Source organism: Nothoprocta perdicaria, unplaced genomic scaffold (genome assembly GCF_003342845.1).
Source record: "Nothoprocta perdicaria isolate Ctin4 unplaced genomic scaffold, notPer1 scaffold_138, whole genome shotgun sequence".
Taxonomy (NCBI): Eukaryota; Metazoa; Chordata; class Aves; order Tinamiformes; family Tinamidae; genus Nothoprocta; species Nothoprocta perdicaria.
In genome coordinates this window covers 1,966,917-1,977,392 of record NW_020454516.1, presented here as the reverse complement: position 1 = coordinate 1,977,392, position 10,476 = coordinate 1,966,917, and the positions used below count along the sequence as shown (strand labels likewise).

General features: G+C 60.0%; 3 protein-coding genes across 3 annotated transcripts in view; 1 reads left to right on the top strand and 2 right to left on the bottom strand.

The window, feature by feature from the left end:
• The window catches only part of EIF4A3 (eukaryotic translation initiation factor 4A3), a 6,043-nt gene extending 5,905 nt beyond the window's left edge, over nt 1-138 (bottom strand). The window contains exon 1 of the mRNA XM_026034006.1: nt 1-138. This exon is cut by the window's left edge and continues 8 nt beyond it. Coding sequence (XP_025889791.1) covers nt 1-113 — 113 coding nt within the window. The 5' untranslated portion in view covers nt 114-138.
• A 2,068-nt stretch (nt 139-2,206) lies between these two features.
• LOC112942929 (ninein-like protein) lies at nt 2,207-3,802 on the top strand. Its single transcript, XM_026033993.1, has 4 exons — nt 2,207-2,256; nt 2,332-2,469; nt 2,716-2,854; nt 3,485-3,802. Exons 1-4 carry the CDS (start codon nt 2,207-2,209, stop codon nt 3,701-3,703), a joined length of 546 nt encoding a protein of 181 aa, XP_025889778.1. The 3' UTR covers nt 3,704-3,802.
• A 4,895-nt stretch (nt 3,803-8,697) lies between these two features.
• On the bottom strand, nt 8,698-10,471 carry GINS1 (GINS complex subunit 1; the record flags this gene model as incomplete). The annotated part of the gene is made up of 6 exons (XM_026033992.1): nt 8,698-8,809; nt 8,906-8,980; nt 9,478-9,594; nt 9,991-10,081; nt 10,215-10,310; nt 10,395-10,471. Coding segments are annotated over 6 exons (525 nt in total), but the record flags the coding sequence as incomplete, so codon positions are not given.
• Nucleotides 10,472-10,476: the final 5 nt, after the last annotated feature.

Below are 10,476 nucleotides of genomic sequence, written 5' to 3'. Positions count from 1 at the left end.
GTCACGTCCACCTCCTCGCTCGTCTCGAACTCCACCTTGGTCATGTCCTCCTCCTTCATGATGCGCTTCCGCGCCGAGCTGCTCCCGCCGCCGGACCCCGCCGACCCCGACATGGTGGAGGCGCCGTTCCCGCCGCGCGGCCCGGCCCGGCCTGGTCTGCCCCGCGCGCGCGCAGCGGCACCGGCACAACCGCCGCCACGCACGGACTGCGCGGCCCGCCGCGCATGCGCGGGAGGGGAGGGGGGCTGCGGGGCGCATGCGCGGCGGGGCGGCGGGCGGCAGGTACGAGCTGGTGCGGAACACTCCAGTCCAGCCCGATCCGCTCCAGTCCAATATGGTCCAGCCCGATCCGCTCCGCTTGGAATCCGGTCCGGGAGGCGGTGGTGCCGCCACGGGCCGTCGTGGTCACCCCGTGCAGCCGCTGTCCGCTTGGATGCGGTGGGAGCTGAATTTATTGTTATTGTTATTATTATTATTAACGTCAAGCTCTTTTAGCTGTGTGTATTGTCCGCACTTTAAAAAAAAAGGGATATATTTAAAGAATAAATTTTTTTATTCTTTATAATTTATATTTTATATAAGTTTCTAAAGAAATTTCTAAAATTGTAATTTTATAAAAAAATAAAATTCTAATTTATAAATTCTAATAGAATAATTAATAGAATAGAATAATTCTAATAATCTAATAGAATAGTTAATAGAATAGAATAATAGAATTCTAATAGAATTTATAAGTAAATTCTATATAAATTTCTAAAAATTTATATAAATTTTTAAAGACTATAAATAATATTCTTTAATTTATAATTTATAATTTATAATTTATTCTTATAAGAATAAGAATGAAATATTTAAATAATTAATCTTATTTAAATATTCTTTAAGTGAGAATATAATATTTAAAGGTTTCGATGCTCACAGCGTCTCCGAAGGCGGTGGGTTCTCTGGGCTCCGTCTCCAGGGATCCGCGGGATTGTTCTCCATCACCCGGTGCCGGGCCGAGGTGTTTCCTTCCACTGGGGTGTCATTTAAAAGCGTCTGCGGAGGCTGCGAGGGCACCTGAGGGTCCCGCACTCCTTGGGGACGGTCCGAACTTCCCTGCTCCGAGGCCCAGCGGCTCCGTCTGGTCTCCCTGAGCAAGCAAAACCCTGTAAATTAAAATAATAATAATAAAACTGCCGGTAAAACCCTGTGCGGGCACAGCAGGAGAACACACGTCCCTGTAACGTACATATAACACACACAGAATAGCACAGCGCTGATGAGCGGCATTTTCCCCCTTTTTTTTTTTATTGGAAAGAGGGATGCGCATAATGACAGAGAAGAGTGACCCCAGTTACAGCGTTGGCTTCGGAGGCGCTGTCATCGCTGCACGTTTCACGGCTGAGGTTGCCCCCGTTTGCTTCGGAAGAAGCTCCTAGGTCAAAGCCAAACGACGACGGTGACAACTGAAGTTACCTGGCAGGCTCACTCGGGTGGTTTTCCAGGCCCGGCTGGTGCTTTACGCATTTCAGTGCCACGTTTTCCGTGCGTGGGGTTTTCTGGGATTGGGGTGACCCAGCTTGCTCCTCTTGGCTGCCGCAGGGACACCGTGGGACGTTCTGTGTCCTGGCAATTGGTGTTATTTTCAGAGCTGTCTCCCATAACCATCAGATCTCGGGAGCCTCTTTTTGGTACCTCTTTTTTGAAAGCCTCTTTTGGAGCCTTTTTTTTGGAGCCTCTTTTTTGAAAGCTGCTGAGTTTTCCCTGCCAGTTCCTGACTGATTTCCTCTGTTTCCTTGTATATTCCCCAGGCATCGGATGGCCGGGAAGCGGCCTGTCCTTCCCGCTCAGCGCCTGTCCTTGCGCGCCGACGTCGGCGCTGGATCTGCGGAGCCCGGGCTCGTCGCTGCCCTCCGGAGCTGCAGGGAACCCCTCGAGGTCTCCAGCACTGCCTTGGGTGGTGGTGAGTGAAGCAAGGACACGGCTTCCAGCAAGCGCCCGCCGGGACAACGCGGAACAGTCGGAACCGGGAGCCCTTGCAGGGCGGCTGGTGACGGAGCGGGGACGAAAAACCTGCGTTGGGGTGGCTGTGATCTAAGTGAAATGGGGGAGTCACGTCCAAGCCCGCGGGGTCCAGGGCTATGGGATGGAGGAAAACGGGAGATCTGAGGCCGCGCTCTTGTTGCAGCGCCTCGGAGGAGCCGGCCGCGTGCCCGGGAGCGGGATGCAGCAGGCGGCCGTGGCCTCGTGCGAGCGCAAGCTGCAGTGGCTGCGGTGAGGGCCGCGCTGTGGACGCGGGCAGGGCCCCTCTGCGCCGCCCGCGGGGACTTCCAGCTCGCATTCCCCCAGGATCCGCGCGAGGCAGATCTCCGGGGAGAGGGACGCAGCCAGGCTGGATCTGGAGGGAGCCGAGCGGCGCTGCCGGCAGCTCCTGCGGCAGCTGGATGAGCAGCGTGCTGCCCACGAGGACAGCCAGGGCAGGCTCAGGTAGGAGGATAGAGATCCCTTGTAGGTGGGATGGGTGCCTAGGACCTCTCCCTCCCACAGAAAATGTGTCTGCCTGGATCTCCCTCGTGTTTTGCCACCATTTAGTGCCAGAAATACTTATCCCACAGGCACAACAGCCCCCTCCACCAAGCTCTCATCCCCTGCTTGGAGGGAGAGTGTCTGGACCGCATGCCCAGCTATGAGCACGTGTCTAGGTGCCCAGGCCTTGGTGCTTGTCTGTTCCAGGAAAATCCAGGCTGAAATGAAGGCAAAAGACCTGCTTCTGCAGCAGGCCACCCAGCGTCAAGCCAAGCTGGAGGCCAGCGCGCAGCTCCTGCAGGACAGAGAGGCCAACCTGCAGGGAAGACTGAACCTCACGATGAAGGTAAAAGTGCCCTGGATGAAACATCTCTGCTCTGGAGGAGGCAAGGCAGAGGTGCTCACGAAGAGGCACCATTGCTCTTGCTGTCCTTGCTTTAGCTGGAAGGCCCAAGTGCTTGCTGCAGAAAAATCATCAGCCTCGTCCACACTAGTGAATTAGCTGCACAGTCCATTCCCTTGCTCTGCCGTGTTAAATCCCCTTGCTGTTTGCTGGGAAGGGTTCCTGGCAGTGACTCAGTGGCTAGTGGCCGAGGTTGCAGCAGTGCCAGGGACCATGCCAAGAGCAGAGGCCGTGTCTCAGTGCCTGGGCTGTTCTCGGTGTATGGATGGAGATGGAGATGAAGTTCAAGACTTGCCTCTATTGACTGTGAGGGGAGCTCTAGTTCTGCGAAGCAGAAGCAATTTTATCCAGCCCTCAATCCTGCAAAACCCACCCAGATACTTGGAGAGATGAGCCAAACCCTGTCACTTGCAGCCTTTATCAGCCCCACACTACCCACAGCAGCCTCTCCTGCACCTTCATCAGCCTGTTGCTTTACAGTTCCCTATTTTGGTGGCCCCTGTGGCCACCAAACCTGCCCCCCAACCTGAGGACTCGCAACATCAACAAGAACCTTCTCTCTTTTATCTGTAGGAGAACACGCAGCTCCAAAACCAGGTCGTGAAGATGTCTGAAAAACTGTCAGCCACTGAAAAGCTGGTGTTAGAGCTGCAGACAGAGCTTGACCTTGTTAGGAAGGACAAGGTGGCCTTTCTCTGTGTGATGTGCCCGAGTAGACTCTTTTCAGCAACTCATCAAAAAAGTGATGTTTTTATTTGCCAGAAAGTCCTGCGTGTGCCACGTCTGTTCTAGTTCCCTCTTTGCTTTGAATTTCCCCATGCCTTAAAAGACAGTCTGGAAATAGTAACGGCTTTTAAGTTGGGATGTTCAAAGATCAAAAGAAAAAAAAAATGAGGAAAGTTTGCAAATGTAAAAATTGCACTGAATTTTTGAATTTTCTACTGGAATCTGAAGTCCACAAGTGCTTCAGGTTTTGTCTTCCAGACTTTCTTTTTCACGAGACTTGAAGCAAAGTATTAGTTCTGATGTCTTGCACTTCAGCAAGGCACCTGGTAAAAAAGGATGTGGGAAAAATAACGTGTGACCTTGTTGGGCAGTTTGGGAGTGCTCTCCTACCTGAAGCTTGATGTTTCTTGCATGTGAACAAAGACTTTTTTACCCTTTTCTGTGCTGATGTGTTGACCCACCTCACCGCTGTCAATAGGAACCCTTGCATTGAGTCCCTGGGAGTGGGTTTTGCCGCTGGCTATGGTTCCAGCAGCTTGGGAAAGCCCGTGACCGGTGTGGCGATGATTTCCTTGACGAGAAGTGTCTCTCTCTGTGCAGCTGGGCCAGTTGGAGCCGTGCAGCGCAGAAGCCCTGGGCCAGCACGAGCGCTTCGCAGGGATCATCCTGGAATACGAGTGGCAGTGCCGGGTGCGGACGGGCAGCGCTGCGGAGGTGCTGAGGGGAGAATGCAGCCACCAGCATCGCTGGTGGGCTCAGGCCATGAGGAGGCCGCCCTGGTCGGTGTGGAGCAGGGCAGGACGCGGCCACGTGGAGCCGAGCCTGGCCCTCCTGCTCCCAGCTTGTCCCCCTCGGAAGGCTGCCGGCGTCCTGGGGTGGGTTGGAGGTGGCTCCTTTTCCGCCATCCCAAGGGACAGGGGCTGTTTCGTTTGGGTGGGTTTGGGTGCAGGGATACTCCAGGCTGTGTTGTGGGGTGTTCACCTCAAAGGCTGGGCTTGCAGCTGGCAGCGGGGCTGCTTCCTCGCAAGGCGGGCTGTGAGCTCAACGCTTCTGTGTCTCTTCCCCCGTGCTCCCGTTTTAACGACTGGCCCCGAACGTGGCGCTGCTAGAGAGTCAAGGTGAGCCGGCCAGGGCCCTGGCACGCGTGGGGTGCCGGTCCCCATGTCCGTGTGCTGCCCCCCGGCTCCGTTCCCACCTTCTGCCTCTCCGTGGGACTTGCTGGGCGCTTTGTGCGCTGCTTCCTGAGCGTGTGCTTCCTGAGGCTGGAGGGCTCTCCAGCATGGAATTGCTCCCGGTGGCTCACGGATAGGAGCCTTTCCTCCTCTTTCTCCTTCCTTCCTCCTCCTGAGCACCTCCAGGGATGTCTCTGCCAATGCTGGTGAATTATCTGGCCCTGTGAAGGCGCCCGCTTGGGTTCAGCTATTCTCCTTGCTCATGGCCTTGGGATCTTTGCAAGTTCCCTAAATCATAGTGGTTTTTGCAGGTGATGGTGTATGGGCTGTGTCTTCTCAGTGTGGACAGTCCTTTGGGGCCTGCTGCACCTCAAATCCCCCCAAATCAAAGCAAAACCTGAAGGATTTTGCTTTACCTGCATGCGGTGCTGCTGGCTGGATTGCCCTGGGGATGCACAGAGATGTGGTCTCCCAGGGGAGATCCCAGGGTTTCTGACGCGTTGGTCGCTAGGGATGGCCCGGGTTGGGTCAGAAGGGGGTCTGCGGCTCTTCCGCCCCACAGAGCGCCCACAGAAGCCGTCAGTGCCCCCCGTGACCGGTGCTGTGGGGCCTCGTGCAGGTGCTGTGGGACCAGAACAAGTCGCTGCGCAGGGAGCTGCAGGGGCTGCGCGTCCGGCTGCGCCAGGATGGGCCCCGGTCCCGCGGGCACCCGCAGGGTACGTGCGCAGGAGGCAGCTCCTCCGCCTGCAGAGCGGAGCTTCCCGGGCTCTCCGTGTCCAGGCGGAGCTTCCCGGGGGTCTCCCTGTCCAGGCGGAGCTTCCCTGGCTCTCCGTGTCCAGGCAGAGCTTCCCGGGCTCTCCGTGTCCAGGTGGAGCTTCCCGGGGGTCTCCATGTCCAGGCGGAGCTTCCCTGGCTCTCCGTGTCCAGGCAGAGCTTCCTGGGCTCTCCATGTCCAGGCAGAGTTTCCCGGGGGTCTCCGTGTCCAGGCAGAGCTTCCCGGGGGTCTCCGTGTCCAGGCAGAGCTTCCCAGGGTCTCCGTGTCCAGGCAGAGCTTCCTGGGCTCTCCGTGTCCAGGCGGAGCTTCNGTCCAGGCAGAGCTTCCTGGGCTCTCCGTGTCCAGGCGGAGCTTCCCGGGGGTCTCCGTGTCCAGGCAGAGCTTCCCAGGGTCTCCGTGTCCAGGTGGAGCTTCCCGGGGGTCTCCGTGTCCAGGTGGAGCTTCCCAGGGTCTCCCTGTCCAGGCAGAGCTTCCCAGGGTCTCCGTGTCCAGGCGGAGCTTCCTGGGCTCTCCGTGTCCAGGCGGAGCTTCCTGGGCTCTCCGTGTCCAGGCAGAGCTTCCTGGGCTCTCCGTGTCCAGGCGGAGCTTCCCGGGGGTCTCCGTGTCCAGGCAGAGCTTCCCGGGGGTCTCCGTGCCCGCTCTGTGGGGTGGGCGGGAGCTGCAGCTCCTGGCGACAGGGACAGTGGGAAGGGGGGGTCCTGCAGCATAAGGGTTCCTCTGTGGGTTGGCCACGCAGCTCTCCCACGAGGAGGAGGATGGTGAGGAAGCGCCGTCTGATAAAGGGGAAATCGCCCCAAGCTGGAGTTGGGGAGGTCCAAGTTGACCATTAGGAAGAGTCGTCCTGCCCCGGGGGTGGCGCAGGCCTGGTCTGGTGTCCAATAACTGGGATCGTCTCCATCTCTGGGGGTTGCGAGGGCTCGGCTGGTTACACCTGCATCAAACCCCAAGGCGGGAGTCCAGACTCGGGCTCTGGAGGAGCCCGTGGCCATCCCATGGAAGCAGGGCTCTGCCAGCCCCATGCAAGGGCCCACGGAGCCGCCGCTCTCCGCAGGGATGTCCCGGCGGAGCATCCCGCTCCCGGCGCGCCTCTCCAGCAGCGCTGCGTGTGCAGGGACAGCGCTCGCCATGCAGCAGCTCCAGGACCAACTCCAGGACCTGCGGGTGCAGCTGGAAACCAAGGTGAGGGCCGGGGCGGCGAGGGGAACAGCCAGCACCCGGGCGCAGCGGACAGTGAACGGAGAGGGGAACATCCCATATCCCCGGCTCCGAGCTGTGCCATCCGCTCCAGGAACGTTGCTGGGTCTGTCCAGCCCGGCGGGGGTCACAGCGATAACTCCTCTCCGCTGGGGTTATTCCATGTGCTTCCCCTGCCCGTTTTAGCCCATAGCAGGGTCTGGAGAGAGCGGGAAGTGTCGGTGCTGCTGGAGCCACCCAGGAACACGGCGCCCATACCCCAATCCTGTCCCCCTCACAGGCAACCCGCTACCAGCAGGAACTGGAGGTGATGAAGAGGAGCTTTGAGAGGGAGAGGAAGCCCAGCGAGGAGAAGCTCAGGGCTGAGCTAACCAAAGCGGAGGAGCAGAAGAAGGAGCTGGAAGAAAGAGCTGCAAAATACCGGGCTATAATTGATGGCCTCAAAGAGCCAAAACGCGCGTGGAGCCCGGAGCCGGAGGAGGCGCTCGGGATGGAGCGACAGCAACACCCCGACGGGACCGGCCGTGCGGAGCGGCGCCCGGAGCAGGCAGCCAGGGAGCCGCGCACGGAGCGGCAACGCGGAGCCTCCCCGGAGCAGGTGGGTGCCGGGCACCGCGCGCGGCGGCGGGAGGATCGGGGGAAGATGCTGCAGACCGGGAGCCCGCAGGGAGGGCGGACGCGTTGTTCCGAGCCCTCCTGCCCTTTCCAGCCCTGCTGGGCGCAGGGCCGGCCCTGTGCTGATAGGAGACACAGCCCGGGCCAGGCTCCGGATAGGAGACACAGCCGCCTCCGGGCCACTGGCACAGCCACGCTGCGCCTTGAAGCAGCCTGGGGCCGGGCGAGGGGAGCGCTGGGGTGCCCGGGGTGCTGCCCCGTCCCGCGGCGCCCCTGCCCTCCCCCTGGGCAGCCAGGAGGTGCCCGGAGGGCCGAGGGGCTGCCGGGGGCAGCCGCCCCGGCTGGACGCGGCCGCTCCTGCCCTAGGCTCCGCGCTCGGCCGCCGGGCACCAGCGGCCGCCCATGGAGGAGCTGCGCGCGGGGCCGAGGGGCCTGGCCGGGGCCCTGCGTGACACCCGGCTGGAGCACGAGGGCGCGCGGGACAGGACCCGGGCCCTGGAGGGGCAGGTGTCGGCCCTGAAGCGGCTGCTCGCAGCAATGGCCCCGGCATCGCTGAGCGCCTGACGGGATGGGGCGGCCCTGACCCTGCTCGGAGGCACCGGGCACGGCGCTTGGAGAAGGGAGCTGCGGGAAATAAAATGAGTTTCCTTGCTGAAAGCACCCGCGCTGGGGGCTTTTGTGGGGGGCTTTTTGTGCCGGCTGCCTGCGGGTCCGTCCCAGCAGCACGGGCCTGTGCCCTGATGGGGCGTTTGGGTGGGAGCTGCTGCCAGGGCGAATCCAAGCGGGAAAGCTGTGTGGAAGCACAGAGGGGTTTGCAGCGCCCATGAACGGCTCCCTGCGCGATTCCTGCCCAGAGAGGGGCTCCAAAGGCTGCAGATCCCAGTGTCTGCGCTGACGAACACCAGCCGGACTGGGGGCCTTGCCCTTGCAGGGGGAGGTGGCAGCGTGTCCGGGCGCACGGACACAGGGGCCACGCACTGGGAAACGGCTCCTGTGTTTTTGGGGGGCTGCACAGGCCGTGCGAGAGGCCAGCGTGGATCGGGGCAGCAGAGCAGAGGCAGGGCACAGTCAGCCCTCAGGCTGAAGCAGTTCTTTATTTCACACCCGTGAGGGTGCCCAGCGAATAAAGCACCGCTCCGGCCCAAAGGCAGCCTCCAAACGCCGGGGTAGCGGCAGCGCTCGGGGACCACCCTCCGCCCCGCGCTACAGCCCCAGTGTTACCAGTACGGGCCGCTCTGGGGCTCGCGGGGCTCACACGGGCCGGGCTGCTCCCTGCGCCGGCGGCGGTTCGAGCAGCAGGACAGGAGGCAGCCGGGCGCCGCGCACCGGGAAGGGCCGTCCCGGCGCTCACGACAGGACGTGCTCCAGGATGCCTTGCCGGATCAGCTGCTCGCATTTCCAGCGAGGGAGGAAGTGCTGCACAAAGGCACGGACAGGGTTCCCCGATATCCGCGGTTCCGCACCGCGGAGCCGCCACGGGAGCGCCCAGCGTCCCGCTCCCTGCCCGGCTACCTGGCTGTTCTTCTTCAGCAGGACGGTGGTGCCATCATCGATCTCAAACTCGCCGTAGTCCTTTAAGCAGCGCACCTGCGAAGCCAAAGGGCAGCGCGTCAGCACGTCTCTGCTGGCTACAAACACCCACAAAAATCTGCTTAAAACAACAACAAAGAAAACAAGTTACAGATCTTTAGTAGGGAAACTTGATCCAAGAGCTCTCGGGAGACAACAGGAGCGTTTGCTAATAACTGCCATAAAGTTTTCCATATTTCCAAATGCCATAAAGGCCATGAAGTTTTCCCTGTAGTTGAGGCCTGACCCCCACCCCGATTCCCTGCAGCCTGGAATAACGGCGTTTCAGCCCACTTTGTTTCCACATGCTCATGTTTCTGCACGCCAGGGACAAACCAGAGTTCAACACTGGCGGGCAGGGTGGCTTAGGGTAAAGGAGGGGTGCTCCAGTTCTCCATCCCACTTTGCTCAGGGAGCCTACAGCCTGGTGGGAAGCAGAGACCACTCAAGGAACCTCCACCTTGCAGTGCTTGGTTGTTTTCCCCCCAAGCAGAAAGCAGCAATCAGTCACTTACTTCGATGTAGAGGCTTTTTGGGGGTTTTATGTCCTGGGTGAGGTCCAGCCCCTCCTCTCCTCCCACTGACCTCATGTAGGTGGCCAAAGACTTTTTATACCGGTTGAACCACTCCACCTGCGGACGTCAATGTCAATCCTTAGCTGAAGGGAAGATAAAGGAGCCCTCACGAGCTCTTCTACAGGGAATAAGCTGTGCCAGGCAAAGGAAAACTAGGATACGGTCTAGAAAGCGTCACCATCTCTAAGCTTTGGGTTAGAGGTGGCCTTTAGAGAAGCAGCTCTGCCTGCCCCAAGCTTGGTGGGGTGAAGATCACACGGTCCCAAAGGCTTTTCCCCACCTAGCACCCATTTGGCATCCTTGGAAGGACAACAGGAAAATAAATGGACATTTGCAGAAAGATGCATGAAACATCATGCATTTTAGAGTGGAAACGCATGTCCAGCTTTGACTCTCATACCCAGGTGGTTTATCGGGAAGAGTTAAGTGGGAGGAAGGCCAAGGCGGACTCACTTCCTCCGCCGACATGTGGAAGTGGATGGCGTTGGGCAGGACGCTGCCATACTCCCAGCGGAGCGCCCGGATCCGCAGCAGCCGGTCGTACCTGGGGGAAGGAGCGAGGGGCAAAGCGGCGCTTTCCCGGACAGAGCAAGGACGGGGTTTGGGGCCCGGTTGCTCTAAGAGCAGTGGGACGGGGACGCCCGAGCCCCGATGGCTGCACCCGCAGCCGCACTCACAGGTAGGCCACGACGCAGCGCTGGTTTCGCAGCAGGCAGCAGTGGCGAAAGCGGATGAGGAAGATGAGGTCCGTGCGCCCCGACTTGGCTTCAGACCTGGAGGACGAGGAGGCGGCGGTGGCGGCTCGGTGCCCGGCCGGAGCCCGCGCCGGTGCCGCCGCTCCCGGCCCGGGCACTCACACGTCCGCCTGGTTCCGCTCGTAGAGCGCGCGCATCTCCTCCAGCGCCTGCCGCAGCCCGTCGGCCTGCGGCAAGGAGCCGG